This window comes from Anolis sagrei, chromosome 6 (assembly GCF_037176765.1).
Source record: "Anolis sagrei isolate rAnoSag1 chromosome 6, rAnoSag1.mat, whole genome shotgun sequence".
Taxonomy (NCBI): Eukaryota; Metazoa; Chordata; class Lepidosauria; order Squamata; family Dactyloidae; genus Anolis; species Anolis sagrei.
Window position 1 is genome coordinate 39,422,668 of NC_090026.1, and position 24,448 is coordinate 39,447,115.

A 24,448-nucleotide genomic window follows, 5' to 3' on the forward strand; every position below is an offset into this window, starting at 1 on the left:
GGATTCCACTTTGTAGCCCCATTTCCTAAGGTTGGCTCAACATCTCGTGGTGCCAGAGAGCAGTCTGTTCAGCGCCTTCCAAGTTGTCCAGTTTTCTGTGTGCCCAGGGGGGAGTCTCTCATTTGGTATCAGCCATTGATTGAGGTTCTGGGTTTGAGCCTGCCACTTTTGGACTCTCGCTTGCTGAGGTGTTCCTGCGAGTGTCTCTGTAGGTCTTAGAAAACTATTTCTTGATTTAAGTTGTTGACGTGCTGGCTGATACCCAAGCAAGAGATGGGCTGGGCATGTTTAGCCTACAAAGAGAAGGCTGAGAGGAGACATGATGTCCATGTATAAATATGTGAGGGGAAATCATAGGGAGAAGGGAGCAAGCTTGTTTTCTGCTGCCCTAGAGATTAGGATTTAGAACAACGGCTTCAAATTACAGGAAAGGAGATTCCACCTGAACATTAGGGAGAACTTCCTGTGAGAACTGTTCAGCAGTGGTGGAGGGTCCTTCTTTGGAGGCTTTTAAAGAGGCTGGATGGCCATCTGTCAGGGATGTTTTGAATGTGATTTTCCTGCTTTTTGGCAGGGGGTTGGACTCCATGGCCCATGAGGTCTCTTCCAACTCTATGATTCTAAGAGATTTGGCTTTTCCTTAGAATCAAAGCTTGAAATTAGTGTGTCTTAGAGTCAGTGATGTCTTAGAATTGATGTAATATAGTAAGTCCCTCAGCCTCAACTGAGTGCAAGGAGGACATTCCACATAGGCTCAGAGGCAATTGTCAACTGGGCACAGAGGAATCTATATGCAAATTGTGCATTTAGTAGCGATTTTTATTGGAGTGAGCAAAACGAAGAGTAAACTGTCCTTCTGCTTTTCGCTGAAATCCATATAAGGTTTTTCCTCCCCTGTCAAACGCCCAGGTTCACTTCTCTCTTTTTGCTTATTAATTTCCTCTTTGCATGAGGCAGGCCCTCATTCATCTTCCTGCTAACTCGCGGCTCTGAACGGTGGTGTGGGGAGATTGCCTGGCTAGTTGCCAGTTCCCTCCCTCCACTCCTTTTACTTTTCCATTACCTCTGGACATGAGCCGAGAGAGACACGCCTCGCAGATCCAGGTGTGGCTGCCATGAGCTCACCTGGCTAGGCGGGACAGAGCTACCGTTAAAGCAATCGGGCACCCTCAGGGTACTGACATCTGCACACACTCTTTCCTTTTGCTACACTTTGGAGTCCGAACACATCAGAGAAAAGACCAGCTAAGTTAGGTAAGGTGAGATTTTTTTTCCTTTTCTCTCTTTTTGATTCTGATTTTCTCTTTTGTCCTTGTTGGTTTGCACACTTCCTGACACTGTGTTACAATTTCTCTCCTTATGATGACCTGTCATTTCTAATTAATAAGAATATAAATCTACTTTGTGGAGATCTTTTGAAGAATTAATTTGTTTCCACAAGATTAGAAATCATGCTAATGGGAATAGTAACACTTTATGAATCCTTTTACTGTGTGCTCAGATTCTGCATGATGCATACAACATGGAAATCATCCGTGGAAATACTCTTATTAAGTTCATGGATTCTTGTTTTAACTCTTTTCCAAATGTGTATGTGCTTTTAGCATGGGGATGAAGAGCTAGCTCTTCATTGGGAAACATCTGGATCAGAGCTTAGTTACATAGAAGCCACCAGTTAACTGGGGGATTTTGGGAGTCGTAGTCCCCAAATCCAACTTTTCTAAATTGTTTCCAAGACTATTGTTAATTGTCCTGTCTCTGATGTATACAATCAACAACTTTTCTCTTTCTTTTAATATCTTGTTCATTTATTCTGTTTCTAATTTGTATAGTATCTATTGTTTAATTGTTAAGTGTATTTCGGCTTGTTGAGTTGAATGTACAGAAGATTCAGTTCAGTGCTGGACAGGATGAGGCCAAATGCTACTCCTGGAGAACTTAGAGATTCTTAGAGAGGTGTTCTCTAGGCAAAATAAGACTTTATTTACAGTTTTTCTAGTTTCATGGGGGTCCAGCACCCCTAATACCTGTCAAAGTGACGTTCTTTTTTGTATACCAAAAGGAACGTTTATGGATAGCAGGTTACTTTGGGGGTTGTGGTTTTAGGTTGATAGTGGTTTCCCTCTCCTTTCTTTGAAAGCTCAAGTAGGTGTTGAACCAGATGGCACAAGAATGGTCTTCCACGCTTTGCATTATTTGTACAGCATTTCATTTGAATCATGGAAGAGACCTCAAGGGCCATCCAGTCCAACACCCTGCCATTCAGGAAAAGCACAAAGTACCCCTGACAGATGGCCATCCAGCCTCTATCTTAAAGCCTTCAAAGAAGGACCTTCCACCATACTTCGAGGCAGTGATTTTCATTGTTGAACAGCTCTTAAAATTAAGAAGTTCTTCCTAATGTTCAGGTGGAATCTCCTTTCCTGTGTCTGAAAAAATGAGGAGGTTTGCACATTAGGCAATAGATATTTTGTGCGGAATTGTCTTACACAGGGCTAACAGTGATACAGCAATGGAAGGAGAACTATCTTGAGTCATCCATGGTCTTGCTGTGTCGTCTATTATATTGGTTTTGCATTTTATGTATTTTATTTTCTGGTTTTGTTATGCTTTTGTGTAATATTGTGTTTATTGTACTGAATGGTGTGGCCTCATGTAAGCCATCTCAGTCCCCCTGGGGGAGATGGAGCAGGGTATAAATAAAGTATTATTATTATTATTATTATTATTATTATTATTATTATTATTATTATTATTATGGTCTTCCTCTGTTTCATGCACTTATTTTTTCATGATATATGCTCTAGTCTAAGTTTTTCTATGTCTATCCATGGAGTCTTTCCATCTTTTCTGAGACTGCAAAAAGTCTCAGACCCATCCACCTCAAGAACAGAAATGTACTATAGTGGACTCTTCGTATCCATTGGGATTTGGTTCCATGATTTCCCATGGATACAAAATCTATGGATGCTCAAATCCCATTATATGCAGTGGTATAATAAAATGGCATTCCCAATATGGCAAAATCGGGGTTTGCCTTTTTGGATTAAAAAAAAATCAAGCTGTGGATGGTGGAATATTTGGATGCAGAAGGCTCAGTTTACAATCTTCAATCTTTTTTAAGGGTTGCCAGCTGACAGGAGGAGTCATGTGTTGCAGCAGTGAAGCAATCGCACACTCTCACTCACTATAACCTTTGTGACAATTACCATTTTTAGAATTATCTTTGTAAATCATATCTGGAGTAGCCCATCTGCAATCAGCAGGACTTTATTCAGTCATGACTTACTGAAGTGTCAGTGAGTTCAGTGGAGCTATTCTAAGTATGCTTTTGTTTGGAAGTGAGACATTATCATGAACCACTTTACTAAAATGATATTGATCAGAAGTGTGTGTTTCAATTTTTTTACTATTATCATTGCAGGTTGAGCATTCCTTATGTGGAATTAGAAATCCGAAATGCTCAGAAATTCAAAATCGTCTACATGAGATAAGGATGGTTCAGTGCACAAACATTATTATTAAAACTATTGTGCATAAAATTACTTTCAAACTATATGAATAAGTCATGTAAAGTGTACATGAAACATAAATAAATTTCATGTTTAGCCTTGGATTCCATCTCCTTGATATTTTATTTTGTACCTATATGTAAATAGAGATATTCCAAAATCCAAAACACTTTGGTTTCAAGCATTTCAGATAACGAATACTTAACTTGCACAGTTAAGTATAATAATAATATAATTTATTTATTTGACCAGTCATATGACCATTTCAAAGTATAACACGAGTAAAAGACAAGACAAAACGGAGAGGACAGCAGCTGACCTATTAACAGTCAGTATAGTTAAGTATACAAGTATATAGTATATAGTTTAGTATCCGCTATGAAAGAATATATTGCATTATTTCATTTAATGGCATCTCACGCATTTTTAAAAGCATTTTGGCACTAATGGTTTTATAGTGATTATAATGTTTTTAAAATGTTTTCATGTATTTTAATTTTGATTATAATTTCAATTTAAATGTGCATTTAATTGTATATTGTTGTTAAGGCATTTAATTATTGCCCATCTGTAAGCTGCCTTGAGTCACCTTCAGGGTAGAGAAAGGCAGGATATAAATATAGTAAATAAATAAATAAAAAAAGTTTCAAGGACAATAAAATGTTGCCCACATATAATGAATGTATGTTGAGTTCAAGGCACAAAGATCATTTCCAGTAATGTGGATGAAATACGGTGAAATAAAATACTGGGATTGTAACTTTGCTCTGGGTTTTAGCCGGAACTTTAAAGGAGCTATTGGGGTGTTGAACCTGTGCCCCCCACCAATAGATTTAATACCTTAGATAGTTCTTTTGAGATTCGCACTAAGGACCTCATCAGACACAGTGTCCCACCCATTTCTATACACTTTAAAGATGGAGAGCCACAGACACAAAACTACTTCCAGTGGTTTCTTGTGGGACTCCACATTTAAAACGTTTTTAAAGTGTGTAGAAACTGAGGTTTTGGAGTCAAGGAGTAGTCATCTTCAGAGCTCCCAATTTGCTCAGAAATAGCTAAAGGCATTTATTTCAATGTGGGATGGGAACTGTTAGAGTCCTCCATGTTAAATGTCAAAGTGTGGACGTTCCTGTGAGTGGTCTTGAAATATGCTTCAGTTCTCCTTTTCTCACCATTAATGCTCTTGCAAGAAACTTTTATAGTAATTTTTTTAAAGATATATTCTTCAAGAATTGTGCGATTTTGATATACAGTATTACCATTTCACTGCAGCTACATTTCCCTATTTTTAGACCTAGATTTCAGATATCTGCAATTCTGAGGTTTCCCTTTTTAAGCAGTACATTTGCCCTGGTGATACTTCGGAACATGGAGGGAAACTATAGAAATTGATAAAAGTACCATATATTCTGGTGTATAAGACTACTTTTTAACCCAAGAAAATTTTCTCAAAAGTCAGAGATCGTCTTATGCGCGGGAGTAGTCTTATACACAGGAGTCGTCTTATACGCTGGAGTAGTTTTGTGCATGGGAGTCGTCTTATATGTGAGAGTAGTCTTATATGCCAGGAGTCCAATCCGGATTGGAGAATCTGTGGTTGCTGCATATTGTGGGGGGAGCTCAAAAAAGGCAGTGGCCGTGTCCCTGCCATATGCAGTGACTGTATGAAAGCATTAAGGGCGACGCTGTACAAGTATGGTAGAATAAAATCCATTCATCAGGATTCGTGGACTTAACTCAGTCTTGATGCTGAGGTGAGGGGGCGCCTCCCCGGGAAGGTGTAAGTGAAGGGCTGAGCAAGCTGCAGGCGTCTGGGGTGCCCAGGGTATGGAAAAAAGAGATAGAATGGCTCTGGGCCCAGTAAAAACACAACTCTTTTACCTGTCTGGCCCACGCTTGTATCCTATTACCGTACCTCCTCCTCTGCCTCTCAGATCTCGCTCCTGAAGACTGCAGTGAAGCCATGCAGGTGTGCATGTGTGAGATCTGAGAGGCAGAGAAGGAGGTACAGTAATAGGAAAATTACCATATTGAAATAAAATCTGATGCTCTTAAATTTTTTATTTGGTGTGTGTTGGAAGAGGGGTAGTCTTATACGGCAAGTATATCCCAAACTCTATATTTTAACTGGAAAAGTTAGGGTCGTCCTATACGCCCAGTTGTCTTATATGCCAGAATATACGGTACATTGTGTACAATGGGGTGAATTTATTACCCGTTCCCTTTATAAGTGGAATGTAGCAAACACTATGGTAAAGAAGATGACCCCCCCCCCCCCGACTTTCCCACTCTCATGGGATGAGGCCCTAAAACACAGGGAAATCAGCCTCCACTACAGGAATATACCTGTTGAGGTGGCATGATAGTCCCAATAGCTTGAAAGGTCAATTCTGATTCCTCTTGCATCAATTGGACAGTGTCAGCTGCCACGTGTCTGGAAGCAATCCTCATGAGTGACTCAGGCAACTACAAACACATTCAATTCACAAGAAATGCAAGCGGTAACTTTCAGGCTGTTCAGGAAAAAATGTTCCTGACCCCTTTCACACCCATCTTTACAGCTACAGTAACACAGTTTTTGAAGTATCAAGGCTGCTACCTTGGATCAAAATGCAGTATTTGGGGCAGATAATGCAAGTACTATGAGAAAGGGACTGTTGGAAAATGAAGAAGCAGCTCACATAGATGCAGCATAATTGGTTTTGAAATAGGAGCTGTGTTGATTAGGTGTTTCAGGGAGTTATAGTCCAAAAACAAGAATAATTTCCCAAACTCTATTTCTTTCCCACTCTGCCATATTGCAAGAAGAAAATAAATTCTTCAAAAAAATATACCTATTTGTATAAGAATGACATATGCTAATTGATATGTTTTGTGTTCTGGTGTGGCTTCAAGTCCGTTCCAACTTACGTTGACCCTATAGTGAACCCATCACAGGTTTACTAAGCAAGATTTGTTCAGAGCAGATATGCCTTTACCTTCCTCTGAGGCTGAGAGAATGTGACTTGCCCAAGATCAGCTAGTGCAGTGGTTCTTAACCTGTGGGTCCCCAGATGTTTTGGCCTTCGATTCCCAGAAATCCTAACAGCTGGTAAACTAGCTTGGATTTCTGGGAAGTTGTAAGCCAAAACACCTAGGAACCCACAGGTTGAGAACCACTGACCTAGTGGGTTTGGTTTCCATTGCTGAGTGGGATTTCAAACTCAGCTTCCCAGAATTGTATTCCAATGTTCTAATTATTCCTATATTCTGGCTCGATTGATAAGCATAGATGCATATTTAGAAACAATTGCTCTGATTTAAATAGCAATAAAGTCATCCTTTGTACCTAGGGATTCTACATGCATAGATTCAACCATTCAAAGGTAAGATTGAGTTTGCCATTTTATATAAGGGACACAGCAGAAGGTCCGGTGGCCAAGAACAGGACAGGGGGATGTCAAAATCATATATATAAAATGCTCTGTGCATAATGAGTACCTTAAAAACAAAAGAAACAATGAACGAAATCACACCAAATTTGGCAACAAAATGTTTCACAACACAAGGAGTGACCATCATTCAAAAAATTATGATTTTGTTGTTTGGGAGTTGTAGTTGCTGGGATTTATAGTTCACCTACAATCAAAGAGCATTCTGAACTCCACCAACAATGGAATTGAAACAAACTTGGCACACAGGGCTCCCATGACCAACAGAAAACACTGAAAGGGTTTGATGGGCATGGATCTTGAGTTTGGGAGTTGTAGTTCACCTACATCCAGAGAGCACTGTGGACTCAAACAATGATGGATCTGGACCAAACTTGGCACAAATACTCAATACGCCCAAATATGAAGACAGATGGAGTTTGGGGGAAATAAACCTTGACATTTGGGAGTTGTAGTCACTGGTATTCACAGGTCACCTACAATCAAAGAGCATTCTGAACCCCATGAACAACAGAATCGGGGCAAGCTTCCCACACAGAAGCCCCATGACCATCAGAAAATACTTGAGGCCATCCAGTCCAACTCTTTTCACCAGGGCAAGAAAACGTAATCAAAGTTCTCCTGACAAAGAGCCATCCAGCCACAGATATAGATAGATCAATATGATTCACACACAGATATAGTGTCATAGATTTGAAAGGGACCACTAAAGAAGGACAATGATATGTTGCATGTTCCAGTGTGGGCAAACCAGACACTCTCCACATCAACACTGACAAAGAAACGGCAATAAATACTGTTTACCCACAATCATAAAGAAATTACATATATTAGAAACCAACACTTTCTCATTACTTTATTTTCCAGAACAACAGACTGGGCCACAGCAACGCGTGGCAAGGGACAGCTAGTTATATATAACCTGTTATGTTTTTCTTTACTTCCACCAATTTACTATTAAGGTTTCTTTTGCTGCCACCTTTTATTAATCCATAAGCCACCTCCTTGCCAGGATGTTCAAGAAGGCACACAAATTCTTAAGATGAAATAAAAACAAGAATATGATGTTTAGTTTGTTCTTGAACAGTAAAGATGCAGAGTGGTTTCAATAAACTGTCAGGTTTTACTTTTACAGAGAATGATTTATATGGACACTGTGGGTCCCAATCGTAAATGGAATCCCATTAGCTCAGTGATTCTCAACCTTCCTAATGCCATGGTCCATTAATACAGTTCCTCATGTTGTGGTGACCCCCAACCATAAAATTATTTTTGTTGCTACTTTATAACTGTAATTTTGCTACTGTTATGAATCGTAATATGCAGGATGTATTTTCATTTACTAGACCAAACTTGGCACAAATACCAGATACACCCAAATTTGAATAATGGTGGGGTTGGAAGGGGATTGATTTTGTCATTTGGGAATTGTAGTTGCTGGGATTTATAGTTCACCTACAATCAAAGAGCATTCTCATCTCCACCAACAATGGAATTGAACTAAACTTCCCAACAAAAAATACTGGAAGGGTTTGGTGGGCATTGACCTTGAGTTTTGGAGTTGTAGTTCACCTACATCCAGAGAGCACTGTTGACTCAATTAATTATGGATTGGACCAAACTTGGCATGAATACTCAATATGCCCAAATGTGAACACTGGTGGGGTTTAGGGAAAATAGAGTTGTAGTTGCTGGGATTTAAAGTTCACCTACAATCAAAGATCATTCTGAACCCCACCAACAATAGAATTGGGCCAAACTTCCCACAGAGCACCCTCATGACCAATAGAAAATTCTGTTTTCTAATGGTCTTTGGCGACCCCTCTGACACTCCTTTGCGACTCCCCCTGGGGTCCTGACCCCCAGGTTGAGAAACGCTGCTTTAGCTCAATCCTGAGGTCCTGAATTATTTTCACATAATGGCTGTTTTAGACATTTACACATATCTGTTGTGCAGTGTTTATGGTAGATTCTGCAGAGGATGCTTCATCTGCAGTTCGTACAAAGTCTGTTTAGCAAGCCTTGCAAATGCTGATTTGTTACCAGTAAATGTTTGATTTTATCTCTATTTTATATACCTGGGGTCATGTAAAAATTTCTCACGCTGAAAGAGTTCCTGAGTAGGAAAGTTCAAGAAGCCCATGTTCAGGTGCTGGCTCTAAGATTTCTATTTTGCTCTCTCCCATATTAGAATTCTTGATCTTAAAGACAGAGCTGGCTTGGTTTGTCCTTTCAGAAGAGGATGCATTCAAACCAGTGACAGACTTGTGTAAAATGAGGGCCATGGCCACAATTATGGCAACCTTTGTTCATATCTGAATTTAATGATGTGCTCATATTTGCTTCTCCTGCTTGAAATTGGAGCTGTAAAAGCAAACACACATATATCCAGAGCTTAGCAGTAAGAGGGAAGGGAAGGCTGGATCACCAATTACATGTACCTTAATCATCACTGGGTTCCTTTGTGGCTCATTCGGATTACCAGGGAGTGCCAGTGAGGCTGAGGGATGGAGTTGCCACAGCTACCAAGGCATGTTTGTTTTGCCTGAATTAATAACAAGGTGTGTTATCAGGAACCCAGGGTAATGTTAATGTGCCTCCTGCATGGTGCACTTTGAGGTCAAATACGAAAGCAAAAGGTCTCTATATGTACAGATACTTTAACCCAGCTCCTGAACAGAATTGTCGTATCCTTGGTGCTCCCTGGAATTTTCATTTAAATCCAAATGAAATTGCATTTATTCCGGCAATCCGAATGCATTATACACAATGGGAAATGGACTGCACTCAATAGGATAATCAATATTATCAATTAATGACAGGCATTTTAGTTCCGTATCAATAACCAATATTGGTTAGACCACACCTGGAATATTGTGTCCAATTCTGGGCACCACAATTCAAGAGAGATATTGACAAGCTGGAAGGTGTCCAGAGGAGGGCGACTAAAATGATCAAGGGTCTGGAGAACAAGCCCTATGAGGAGCGGCTTAAGGAGCTGGGTATGTTTAGCCTGAAGAAGAGAAGGCTGAGAGGAGATATGATAGCCATGTATAAATATGTGAGAGGAAGCCACAGGGAGGAGGGAGCAAGCTTGTTTTCTGCTTCCCTGGAGACTAGGATGCGGAACAATGGCTTCAAACTACAAGAAAGGAGATTCCATCTGAACATGAGGAGACTGTGAGAGCCGTTCGGCAGTGGAACTCTCTGCCCCGGAGTGTGGTGGAGGCTCCTTCTTTGGAAGCTTTTAAACAGAGGCTGGATGGCCATCTGTCAGGGGTGCTTTGAATGCAATATTCCTGCTTCTTGGCAGGGAGTTGGACTGGATGGCCCACGAGGTCTCTTCCAACTTTGATTCTATGATTCTAATATTAATCAATTCATTTTATTCAAAGGTAGCTAAACGTTAAATACACATTACTATTAATCAAATATGAGTGAAGGGTCTTATTTGGTTATAATGAAAAGAAGGCGTTTTAATTGTGTGTGTGTGTGTGTGTGTGCGTCTTTAAGTTGCCTGCTGAAGTATGGCAACTCCATTAATTTATAAGGTTTCTATAGAAATAGAAATACTCAGAGGTGGATTTGCCAGATCCTTTCTCTGAAATATAGCCTAGGACACCTGGTGTTTGTTATTAATCTCCCCATCCAAGTAATAACTGGGGCTGACTCTGCTTTGCTTCTAATATCAGACCTTATCATATTAACACTGGGGTTCACCACACATTGTGGTGAATCTGTGGGGTACAAGGAGCAGGGCACATGGAGAACTCATCACCCCATGCCCCACATTGGCCAAATTACATTTGACTCCATCTCATGTGGGGAAGCGTCTGCCACCTGGCTTTGCTATCATTGTTGCAAATGCAACATGGGAAGCCTTCCATGTTGCCGTGGTGGTGCTGTATGCTGCTGCTTCCTCCCCCCTTTTGGCATGGAGCCTCGCCAGAAGTAGATGTATGTCATGTAATGGGCTTCATGGCAAAAGGGGAGAGGAACTGGCATATGATGGGCAAATTAACCTGTGTGATGAGGTCATAGGACTGGTGCTTTTTGGGTATTTAGGACCAGGAGTTTTAATTGATTTAATAACAGCACAGCCCAACCAAAAACAAATTTTGGTATCTTGGTTTTTAGGCCTGTTGTTAGGGTTATTTGGGGGCACTGATTCAGAAAATTGCTTTGGGCAGATCACATCACATCTAATTTCTTAGATATGGTTATCATAATGTTTTATGGGCCAGCTGATATAGCATATGTTATTTATCTAAAAAACTAAAGCTGATGGAGGAAACATTTTTGGAACCAGCAGGTCAAATATGCCCAGAAACAGGGCTAACATTTGACATGTGTGTTGGCCAACTGTAGCATGGAAGGAGAGTCTCAACCAGTCGCCACTCTAGTGTTGCGGGCTGCCAGATCATCAACTACTGTACTGATGGGAAATTGAATTGAATTAGAATCACACATACAGCTAGATTTTTCTATCTATATTTCTTTATTTACCACACTTGTACACTGCCCTTCTGACCCCAAAGGGAACTCAGAGCAGCCTTACAAAGGCAACTATTCAAAGCCACACATTTTAATGTTTATGTATGTGTACAGTCTATTTATGTCCTGGCATTGAATGTTTGCCGTTTATATGTTACGCTCCAACCTGAGTCCCCTTCAGGGTGAGAAGGGCGAAATATAAATGCTATATATAAAAATAAATCAATAAATAAACAACACATTAAAATCCAAAACAATTAAAAACATCAACATTGAAACATCAATTAAAATCACACAATCCAAGTCATACTTCAGGGCCATTACGTTCGTCATTGTGTTATTGTTCGAATCCGGGGAGAGGCGGATGAGCTCCCTCTATCAGCTCCAGCTCCTCATGCGGGGACATGAGAGAAGCCTCCCACAGGGATGATAAAAACATCAAATCATCCGGGCGTCCCCTGGGCAACGTCCTTGCAGACGGCCAATTCTCTCATACCCAAAGCAACTTGCAGTTTCTCAAGTCGCTCCTGACACGACCAAAAAAAAATTTTAAAATTAGAAAGTTCACCTCCTTACATATACAAAAAACAAAAAAAGTCCAGCCCATGAGTGCTTCACCAATCCCAAAAAGTAGTCTCTGACCCCACTGCAGTTGCCTTTAAACCAATGGAAATCAACCATAGCCTTAAGCACATCTCCTACTTTCCTTAAGTGCAGCTGTATAACCCTGAAAGATTTCAAGGTAGGGAGAGAGCAAAGTTCAACGGTTATATTGTTAGACTACATTTAGAGATATGTAAATCCCCATGCAACCAGAATATTTGCTGATGACCTTAGGCAAGTCGCACCCAGTCTGAACAACCTCATTGGGTTATTATGAAGATGAAACAGGTGGAGAGAGAAGGCTGCAATATCGCCTTCAGTTGCTTTTTGTGCCTTCAAGATATTTCTGACCTATGGTGATTCTGAGGTGAACCTATCCAAGGGTTTTCTTGGCAAGATTTGTTCAGAAGCGGTTTGAAATTGCCTTCCTCTGAGGCTGAGAGTGTGTAACTTGTCCAAAGTCACCAGTGGGCTTCAGCTGCTTGACAGGGTACACTTTTTATATACAACATGATATGGACATTACATATTTTCCCTAACTTCTCCTTATCGATCAACTTTTGGGAAAGTTTCCAAGTTCTGTTCTATTTCTTTCTAAACTCAAAAGTCCAATCCCGACATGTTTCCTTGTCTACTGTCTTGCCATTCTGTTTCTGTTTCATATGAAACGGTCTTCTTTCTAGCATATGCACCACTGCTCTATCACTTTCTAATTTTTTTAAAGCACCTGGAAATTTAGCTCCATAAAATTCCTTTCCAATTAGTTATATCCCTTCCCACTTTCTCCCAGCTTTCTTTTGTTTCTGTTTCTCTCTTTCTCTTTTATTATCTGCCTGTGTTAGACTGTTTGCCTCCAGGCAGTACTTGTCTCCTTTCAATGCTTCGTCATTAAAAGTTACGGGAATAATATTGTTATTACCTCAGGAGTTCTTAAGCTTAAAACTGATCCCAATGATACAATGTGTACTTTTGGTTTTGTCTGAAAGACAAATGCCTTGGAATTTTGCCCTTTCCTTCTCCTTCTATTTTCCTTAAATTGTAAATATTATTTAAACAGTACATTTCCAACTCTACACCATTAGAGTCTTAGTAGCATTCTTTTTTGTCTTTTGCTATAACTCTAACCCAGAGATCCTCAAACTAAGGTCCGAGGGCCGAATACGGCCCTCCAACATAATTTACCTGGCCCTCGCTCAGGGTCAACTTAAGTCTGAAACGACTTGAAAGTACTCAACAACAACAACAATCCTATCTCATCAGCCAAAAGCAGGCCCACACTTTCCATTGAAATACTAATAAGTTTGTATTTGTTAAAATTGTTCTTCATTTTAATTATTGTATTGTTTTAAAGTGTTTTTTGCACTACAAATAAGATATGTGCAGTGTGCATAGGAATTCATTCATGTTTTTTTTTTCAAATTATAATCTGGCCCTCCAACAGTTTGAGGGACTGTGACCTGGCCCTCTGTTTAAAAACCCTTCTCTAACCCTTCCAACCACCTTCTTCTTTGCCACAATCTAGTTTTGAAACAGATATTTTTGACCTACAACTCCTATCAACTCTAATCAGTCCATGTTGAGGATTGATGGAGGTTTGTAGTCCAAGAAGTAGTTCTAATTCTCTGGGGCATGAAGGTTCATCTGCATCAGTGGTTCCCAACCTGTGGTCCATGGACCACCAGTGGTCCCCAAGAACAAAAATATGGTCTGTAGACTTGCCATTACTACACAGTTGCTTCGAAACCACACAGCAATGAGAGTGACTGGTCTTGCAAAATCCTCTTTTTAGTGCTGAGGCAATGGGGATGTTGGGAGGGGAGAGGCTGACTACCCACAAGATTACTACTATCACAGTTCTAGATTATTAAATATGGTTTTCTGTGGGCAAGCAGATAGAGACAACTGGATGGCATATGTTTTGTATTGGATACTAGAGCGGATGTGGTCTATCCAATGCAATTTTCTGAGTCAGCACCCCAAATAACCAAACCGAATCTAAAGTTGACCAAAAACTGACTTGTTACCCTTTTGATACTAATGTCCGAGAGTGGTCCCTGTTCAAGTGGTCCCTGGCAAAAAAAAAAAAAAAGGTTGGGAGCCACTGATCTATTATTTATTTATTTATTTATTTATTTATTTCAAAGTTTTATATACCGAGCTTCTCACCTCATAAGAGGGACTCAGCCCGGTTTCCAACCATAAAAACACATACAATCGGTAAAATATCAAAATACACATTACAATAAATCATTAAAAAAGCACATATATTTAAAACTACAGTGGTCAGTCGTCATACTAAAATCGAATATACACCGTCTTCCATCCAGATCATTGTCTCATTCTTCGAAGGCCTGTCTCCATAACCACGACTTCACCTGTTTCCTGAATGTCAGGATTGTTGGGGCGGTTCTAACCTTTGGCGGGAGAGAGTTCCAGAGTCGCAGGGCCACTACTGAGAAGAGACCCTGTCCCTCGTCCCCACCAGCCGCGCTTGTGAGGCCGGCGGGACTGAGAGCAGGGCCCCTCCAGACGATCTTAGTAATCTTGATGGTTCGTAGGAGAGGTAAACCGAGCTGGAGTCGTTTAGGGCTTTATAGGTTAACACCAGCACTTTGAATTGTGCTCGGAAGCTAATTGGCAGCCAGTGGAGCTGGTGTAACAGCGGAGTGGTGTGCTCCCTGTACCCAGCACCTGTTAGTAATCTGGCTGCCGCACGTTGTACTTGCTGCAGCTTCCAGACAGTCTTCAGAGGCAACCCCACGTAGAGAGCGTTGCAGTAGTCTACATTGTTGAATGAATGCAGTGTGACACCACTTTAACTGCCATGGCTTTATGCAGTGGATTCATGGGTGATGTTTTACATGGTCTTTACCAAAGAGTGCTGGTGCCTCCCCAAACTACAATGTCCATGATGCCACAGCATTGAGCAATGGCAGTTAAAGTAAAGTCAAACTGCCTTCATTTTACAGGGCAGATGCACCCTGAGTTTAAGGGAAGGAAAGGTTCCAAAGTCTGTTGGAATTTTCCTCTTCCTCATCCCACCTGCCATAATTAGCGATGCTGCCAAAAATGTGAAATCAGATGGTTTTGGAAATTAAAGTTATTCCATTTGAGTGCTGAGTCTTTGTAAAACTACCAAGAGCTTGGAAATGTTCTACAGGTAAGAAGATTTGTGGAGTGGGAAAAACACTCTTACAATGCAACAGCTCTCCTGCCCCAGTCTTCTCCATTCCAACACCCTCCAGATGCACCAGGTTAAAGTTCCCATCATCCCTAGTCAGGATAGCCTAAGTCCGGCATCTTAAGAAGAAACAGATGAAGAAGCCTGCCTGTTTTGGGACTTTAGAGGAAATCTTTCTCTGCATCTCTTTTTTCTCTTCAAGGCAGATTTTGGTAGACAATAGGAACAAATTTAGAGTGGTTAAAAATCCAAACAGTTGGAGGACAATAGTGGAGCCTTCCTGGAGGGCTCTGGAATGACCTTGGGAACCACACAAACATAGCCACCAAGCCACAGTTACTCCACTCTTTGCCACATAGGTTTTAAAATAAAAAAGGGATTCTACATGGTGCAACATTTATGTCCTCAGGTCTATCCAATACAGGATTGCATGAAATTACATTGACAAATAGATTGTTGTTGAATGGGCCACAAGAAGGAATGACTTGGGTTTTTCTGTGTGTCCCCATATGTAAGTTAGTATATACACCATTGCCTAATTAATATATGGAAAAGCACTACATTTCTTTACAACACGCCAAAAGAATGCTCAGTTTTTCTGAAACACCCATTGAAAAGCATTAGGCTGTACACATTTCTTTTTTGAGTTAAAAGAAGGCAGGAAGAGGAGTTGTTTGGTCATGTCCGATGGTTATATAATACCTAGCGCATAATGTTCTGGCTATTTTTCAAGGCTTCTCATCTACCTCTCCCATCAGCCTGCAGGGCATTTAGTCAGCCCTTGCTAGACATGACGTGTGGTGCCAATTGCAGGCCATAGCTTTTCCGCCCCAAGCTTGAGCTATAAATTTTCCATCACTAATTTGTCTGTTTTTTGAAGGCACACTTCAGTAGCTGATAAAACTTGAAAGCCTTTTAAAGAGAGTTGTGCAAAATCACTACAGAAATATATACTGTAGACAAGCAGTCCAGGATCCGAGCACAAAGTGCCTCACTCTGGAAACACACACATACATGTACACACTTGGGCTCTTAATACTGAAGCAGCATGAGTAGTACCTACATTTTTTGTGCAATTCCTTGATTTTCCCTCTTGGTATCCATTATTAAACCTCTTCTATTATGTGCTCTGATAATTTTTTGTCTGACTTACTATAACACAGATTCAGCTGGTTTAGCAAGAATTGGGGAAGTGATAGGGAGGAGGGAGCAAGCTTGTTTTCTGCTGCCCTGAAGACTAAGACATGGAACAATGGCTTCAAACTACAGGAAAGGAGATTCCACCTCAACATTAGGAAGAATTTCCCAACTGTGAGAGCTGTTCAGCAGAGGAACTCTCTGCTCCAGAGTGTGGTGGAGACCCCTTCTTTGGAGGCTTTTAAACAGAGGCCGGATGGCCATCTGTCAGGAATACTTTGATTGTTCTTTCTTGCATGGCAGGGGGTTGGACTAGATGGCCCACAAAATCTCTTCGAACTCTATGATTCTAATGGCAAGAAAAGGAGCATCGAGGCATATTTGGCCACCTTTGATATCACTACAATGATCCAGCATGGGGGAATCTTAACAGTTCCCATCCCACAATAAAATAATCACCTTTAGCCATTTCTGTGTGATTTGGGAGCTCTAAAGACAATTGCTTCCTGACTCCAAAACCTGAAGTAGTCTTGCATTGTATAACGGGATCCATAGGACTTCATCTTTAAACAGTCTTTAAAGTGTGTAGAGATTGGAGGGGGGGTGTCTAATGAGGTCCTAAGTTGTTTTAGCACTTGAGACAGAATAAAGATTGAGTATCCTTTATCCAAAATGCCTGGGACCAGAAGTATTCTGTATATCAGGGTTTTTTTCTCCAGATTTTTTAAATACTTGCACACATAATGAGATATCTTGGAGATGGGAGCCAGGACTTCAAACAAAATTCATTTATATTTCATATATGTATGTATGTGTGTTGGGGTATATATATACTGTGTGTGTGTTGTTCAAATAAATGTGTGCATAAAACAAAGTTTGTGTGCACTGAACTAGCAGAAAGCAAAGATATTACCATCTCAGCCCAGCCATGTGGACAATTCCAAAGTATTTTGGATTTCAGAATTCTGAATAAGAAAGGCACATCTGTATCCTACAAGCAGCTCACCACAGTTTTATGACAAAGAAGCATCTTCGTTGTTTATAATTGCTCAGATTTTATTCCAGGGATGTGGTGTTTGTACAATTTATTTATTTATTTGCCTTACAGCCTAGAAGCCTTGTGTTCCATGAAACTTAACCTGAAAAATGTATCTTTTGTTATTGACTCTCAGGAAGGAAAATATGCTACTCAGCATTTGTTAAGTGATTTACTTTTTCTCCAAAGACCAGTTTACTCTCATGTCATTCTGGAGATAGTAAATCCACTCTAATTTTTGTTCTAACTTTAAAATTGTTACCCAAAGTGCTGAATTGTTCCAGGGATAAGATTTAGTATCTTGCACAGCTATTCTAACAATTCAGGCTGAAACTCAAAGACGTTTGCTATCCAACTGACAAGGAAGTTTTAACCTGTTACAGTCATTCTTTTCCTCCTCCCTGTTACCTACTGCCATGATGCTAAAATCCATTGTTGAGCAGAATGTTCATAATACGTTTCTTATATTCATAGGGTATCATTTGCTTGGAATTTCTCCTTGAATGAAGCAAGCCTAGGAAAAGACAGAGCTCATTTCGGAAGACTTTAGTACCGAAGAATGTCAAAAGTAATTCCCAACCACGTGTTACGAGTTGGACAAACAATATGTGTTTCATCCCAGGAAGAACAAGCTTGTTTGCATCACCCTAATGGATGCTTGTCCTGTCATACTTTGCCAGCACAGTGTTTGTATTATTCAGTGGAAGGCTGGGAAAAACAGACCTCATTGACTCAAACCAATGTATCTTCACTACCCAAGAAGAACATCTATGACTCTTGTAGATGCACTCCAGAGGACATGTCTGTGGCATCTCCAAATTTGGGGGGCAATTGTGTGCAAGAAAAACCTGTAGAACCAAGCAAGGATGCCTGTCCAATCTCTCCTACATTGGATATATCAATTGAAAAGCTGAACCGCCTTATCTTGGAAATTGACCCAACATTTCAACCTCTGCAAATGAATCCAGCCCAGACACAGAGTCCTGTCCAAGTTCCTCCAGTGGCTGCCCAAAAACCTGAGCCAGATTCTCCAGGTAAAGTGTTAAATGCATCAGGTCACAGGGGTCAGTCTACAGAGATTGTTAGATGTCCCAAATATTTTGTTCTTGAACCTTTCTTAAATATATTGGAACATTCATAGGATTAGTTTTCCACCCAAAAATGGCCCTCCCAAAACATGTGATTTTATATTTATCAATGCTTAACAAGAGACCATGCATGAAAATCAACAAAGATGCAGGTGTAGATCTTATTAAATGTACTATTGGATTCAGCATGTTCTCATATGTTTTTTTTAAAAAATTATTCGTTCCTGAGCTTTAAGATTTGAAAAAAACTTCTCTCTCCTTCCCTCTCTTGTATTAATTAAAAACAAATGGTAGTGCTGAGGTGAAGAACTATATCGCTCATAATTGTTACTCACTGGTCATGTTGAATAGGATTGGTAAGAGTTGTAAGCATTACATTTGGAGAACCAAAAGTTTCACATTATTGTCTAAGTAGGACCCCAGGGGACAGGGACTGGGGCAAGTGGGATTTATAGTAGGTATGAAGTGGTATTTCACCATTTCTTTGCCTTGCTCTGGAAAACAAGAGACATGATGTCTTGTTCTTAGAGAGAAAGCCCATGTGAATCCCCTAGCTCAAGCAGAAATGAGAACCAGGATCTCCCAAGTCCCAGATCCTTACCAACTTCAACATCACACTATGTAAGGAGGAACATTACTAGACTTTCGCAAACACAGTTGGTGGGGACAAGAGACATGGCCTTCTTGGCAGTGGCCCCCTGTCTGTGGCACTCTCTCCCTAAGGACATCAGGTTGGCCACCTCCCTTCTGTCCTTTAGAAGACAATTGAAGACTTGGCTTTGGGACCAGGCGTTCGATTAGTGGACAAAGGCAATTGGAATATCTGCAACATTGGGTTTACCCTGACTTGGATTTGGTTTTAATTGGCATGTTTAATTTATTGTTTAATTAATTGTATAATGTGTTCTAATGATTTTTAATATTTTAAATGTAATTTTTGATTGTTTATATACTGATAGCATCATATGATGCTTGTGTGAGGCTGCCCTGAGTCCCCCTTTGGGGGGAGAAGGGCAGGGTAGAAATGCATGAAATAAATAAGTAAATAAATAATCTATATATGGAGGAGCAGTTCATCAAGTGAGTCTCCACCTGTAATCTGAAATCCAGAAACAGGCTTGCCACCTCATCTGTTGTTTAGGACAACTAGAGATAAGATGATACATCCCAAATCATCTTGTTCCAGTTTCTGAGGACTGTTGTTAGTTAATTTCCACAGTCTTGGTTAGCTCCACATGACTGTGCCTTCTATAACACCCGACTGACTTGTCTGGATGGTAATGGCTTAGATATACCAGTGGATTAGATGCAATATGACACCGCTATATGTGTATGCTCACTTACCTCCTCACGCACACATATACGCACATGCTTTCATTCATGCAGTTGTCATGGCTGGGTCTGGAGGCAGGGGAGCTTGTATAGACAAGCCTACTTACTCATTCTAAAACTCCGGAGATGCCTCAAAGGGTGTTCCATGTGGCTTATGCCAAAGGCAATAAAGGATTATTTGTTTTCCCTCCCCAATCCTACTCTCCCCCTCCCCATAGTCTTTGAACTATGGCAGCCAGGCATGTCAGTAAATTAAAAGAAAAATAAATTGCAGCTCTGTGGGGCCAGCCTAAATCATTTTGCTGCCCAAGGCAAAGAGCCCTCATTTTACCAGCTGGAACAGCAGCAATGAGATAGGACCCTTTACCACAACAAAGGGCCGTAGGCTAGTTGAGGGTGTGTAAAAGAGGATGGGTGGGTCATATAGCTCTTTTCTACAAGCCAGTGCGAGAAAAGTCCAAGGGATCTGGAGGACCAGTGGTTGTGCCACTGCTGTTCTCTATGATCTACTTCCTGAAACAATTCTAGGCAACTCCACATCTCTCCCCATTCCCTGTCTTATATTAATGTAAACATTTGCAGATACCAATATTCTGATACACCCAATCTTATCTGAAATTGGAATGTAACTGATATTTTTCCTGGATTTTTCATTTGGCAATGTGGAGGGAACAGAGCCACCAGAAAACCTTCTAGCAAGAATCATTGGGCTAGATCTGGACTTCGTCAAACTCAGACTTACAGATGAATGGTTATTACTTACTTACTTACTTAAGCAATCCCTCGTAGTCCAAGGATGATGGTCCTCCAAGTTCAGTGTCCTGAGGGTAGGTTCGTAGGTGGCTGTGGAGCCCTATTCTTGATCTGCATCTTCTCCCACAGTGAGGGAATTGGTTTCCAGGTGGGAGGCAGTGTTGGTCGGGGTTGGCTTGACGCACCTTCCTCTTGGCTTGTTTCTCTCTTTCACCCTCCATTCGTGCATCTTCAAGTTCTGCAGCACTGCTGGTCACAGCTGACCTCCAGCTGGAGTGCTCAAAGGCCAGGGCTTCCCAGTTCTCAGTGTCTATGCCAGAGTTTATAAGGTTGGCTTTGAGCCCATCTTTAAATCTCTTTTCCTGTCCACCAACATTCTGTTTTCCATTCTTGAGTTCGGAGTAGAGCAGCTGCTTTGGGAGGTCGTGCATCCGGACAACGTGGCCGGTCCAGCGGAGTTGATGGCGGAGGACCATTGCTTCGATGCTGGTGGTCTTTGCTTCTTCCAGCACGCTGACGTTTGTCTGCCTGTCTTCCCAAGAGATTTGCAGGATTTTCCAGAGGTAGCACTGATGGAATCGTTCCAGGAGTTGCATGTGATGCCTGTAGACAGTGCACGTTTCACAGGCATATAGCAGGGTTGGGAGGACAATAGCCTTATAAACAAGCACCTTGGTATCCTTACGCATGTCCTGGTTCTCAAACACTCTCTGCTTCACTCGGAAAAATGCTGCACTCGCAGAGCTCAGGCAGTGTTGTATTTTGGTGTCAAGGTTGACTTTGGTGGAGAGGTGGCTGCCAAGGTAGCGGAAATGATCAACATTTTCTAATATTACACCATTAAGCTGTATCGCTGGCATTGGAGAGGGGTTGGCTGGTGTCTGCTTGAACAGCACTTTGGTTTTCTCAATGTTCAATGACAGGCCGAGCTGGTTATAATGAACAATAGTAGCTACCAAAACATAGGTAGTGTGTTCTAAATATAACATAGCTAGCTTGACACAATGTTTTGAAGGATAGGAATTCCAGGAGGCCAAGGTTCAAAGCCACATTGAACCATGAAAACCAATTGAATGATCTTCAGCAAATCATGCTGTCTTAGCCTCTGAATAAATCTTGCCCAAAAAAATCCTCTTTAATGGGGTCACTATAAGCTGGGCTCATCTTAAACACACGTGACAACTCTGTGTTTATCTAGTTCCAGCCTAAAGAGTTGGAAGGGTATTGTAAAACATCTAATTCAAACCTGCAACCAGTGAAGGAAAGAGCTGGAGTGTCATTCCTAATAGATAACTTGTCTATCATCTCCTTGATGCTTTTCAGTGATGGTCTCCAAACTCTCTGGGTAACCAGAGACTGCTCTGTGTCAAGCTAGCTTTCTTATATTTAGAACACACTACCTATGTTTTGGTAGCTACTATTGTTCGTTATAACCACGAGTCTCTAAGTCTGAGTTTGTCGAAGTCCACATCTAACCCATTTTCTGGTTGGACTGCTCTTATCATTGAGGTTTTTCTCCTAATATTCATATGAGGTGGGAATTGTTATACAAGATTAAGGAAACCTGCTTAAGTCCTTTCTTGCAAAGGAGGATTCGTTGATGTCCTTGATTGTTCCTCCTATTTCTAACTTATGGCAACCCTAAGGCAAACCTATCATGGGGTTATTTGACAGAATGTGTACAGAAGGGCTATGATACATAGGGTCCCTTTTATTACAACTTCCCTTTCCATGTGTGTATTTCTATAGCAAATGAAATGTATCTCAGGGAAAGTCAGCATGAGATCATTGCCTTGCTGCAGTCAAAACAGCTCTGAGGTGGGGCCTTGCGCAAGCTCTGCATACTTGCCTCCAGATGTTTTTCATCTGGAGTCAGGTAGAGGCAAGAAGAGGAAAGCATTGAAGTGTGCATCCCCACCCTCTCATGCAGGTGCCAACAAGCAGTGCACTCAGTGATACAATGAGCAGTGAGATGACTCTCCAGAACACAAACCTTGCTTTGGCAAAGCTGTTTGCTTTCCTGACCTAGGGAGGTGGTCCACTATAGCAGGAAAAGAAAAAAAAAATCCTGAAATCAAAGCAGTAGCTCTTAACTTAGATGCATGCATACTGAATCCCACACATTTCTGTTTAGAAATCAGTGAGTGCACTCCCTGGTCATGTAGGAATACACAGTCAAAGCACTCCCCACAGGGGAGCATCCAAAAACCACCAGAGATGAAGACTCCACCACACTCTAATGCTGAGATGGAATCTCTTTTCTTATACAGGCAGTCCCCAAGTTACAAACAAGATAGGTCATTTGTATGTAAGTCAAAACAGGTAGATTGTGTGTGTGTGGGTATGCTTTGAATAGTATAAGGAAGGGTGAACACCCTTGTGATGTTTGTTTTGCTGTCTGTGCCCCTGTTCAGAAGATTTCACCTCACTTGCTGTCTGTGATAATTGGATTTTTTAAAAAACTATAACCTATATATCTGTAAGTACAAGCAGTCCTCAAATTATGAACAACATAGATTCTATAGGCTTGTTCTTAAGTTGAATTTGTATGTAAGTTGGAACATGTGCATTTTTAGTGTAATTCAATCTGTGTGTGTGTGTGTGTATTTTATACACACACGCGCGCAGACACACACACACATATATATGTATGTAGTATGTACATATGTAATGTTCATTTGTGGGATTAACATAACTCAAAAACCACTGGATGAATTTACTCCAAATTTGGGCACAATACACCTATGAGGCCAACGAGTGACTATCACTCATAAAAATACTGAAAAACACTGTGGAAGAGACTTAAAAAGCCACAAAAAAATACAACGCATGCGCAAAACCACATACTCACACAGAGAAAACACATATACACAGACTGGGCTACAACAATGCGTGGCAAGGGAAGTGGGTGTGTGTGTGTAGTGTTCGCTTGTGGGATTAACATAAACTCAAAAACCACTGGATGAATTTACTCCAAATTTGGGCACAATACACCTATGAGGCCAACGAATGACTATCACTCATAAAAATACTGAAAAACACTGTGGAAGAGACTTAAAAAGCCACAAAAAAAATACAACGCTTGCGCAAAACCACATACTCACACAGAGAAAACACATATACACAGACTGGGCCACAACAACGCATGGGAAGGTGTGTGTGTGTGTGTGTGTGTGTGTGTGTGTGTGTATCTTCAGATAGCATACGGAATGGTGCATAGGGAATGGTGAACACCCCTGTGGTGTTTGTTTTGCTATCTGTCCATGTGATAATTGAATTTTGAAAAATTTGGCTTGTTGTGGAAACCAGGATTCGTGATAAAGCTTCCATGAAGACACCTTTCCCCCCAAGATAACTCTTTCAGGAGTGAATTTTCCTTCCGAGGCGTAGATTTCTCTCACTTCCTGTTGTCTCACCCCTATTCTTAACTACGAGTTGTCTGTAAGTCAAATGTTTATAACTCAGGGACTGTGTAGTTTGAATCAATTGCTCTACAACTTAGAGTGGTTCTACATAAAAGGAGTCCTGACAATCCAGGGGTGCTGAAAGCAATTTAACACCACTGGAAGACTAGACTACCATTCCCATTCACCTTCTGTTCTCATCATAGTACATCGCTTAGATTGATGTCATAAGAAAATGTGGTATTTTAGAAGAACCAAAGGTTAGTCTTTCTTGAGTTTTGACTGACCTTCTATATTGTTGTGTATGTGTATATCTAGGTGCCTCTACAGTCTAGAACAGGCATCCTCAAACTGCGGCCCTCCAGCTGTCTGGGCGTTCAACTCCCAGAATTCCTGACAATAAGCTCATTAGGGTTTCTGGGAGCTGGAGGCTCAAAAAGCTGGAGGGCCACAATTTGAGGATGCCTGGTCTAG

General features: G+C 40.9%; 1 protein-coding gene across 2 annotated transcripts in view; it reads left to right on the forward strand.

Moving 5' to 3' along the window:
- The first annotated feature begins 982 nt into the window (after window positions 1–982).
- The window catches only part of TNS4 (tensin 4), a 43,378-nt gene continuing 19,912 nt past the window's right edge, over window positions 983–24,448 (forward strand). Inside the window, exons 1-2 of one of the 2 annotated variants that reach the window (XM_060781028.2) lie at window positions 983–1,259; window positions 17,872–18,431. In XM_060781028.2, the coding sequence (XP_060637011.2) occupies window positions 17,957–18,431 (475 nt within the window). In that variant the 5' untranslated portion in view covers window positions 983–1,259; window positions 17,872–17,956. The remainder of the gene's footprint in view (window positions 1,260–17,871; window positions 18,432–24,448) is intronic. The other variant, XM_060781027.2, reaches the window with a different exon arrangement.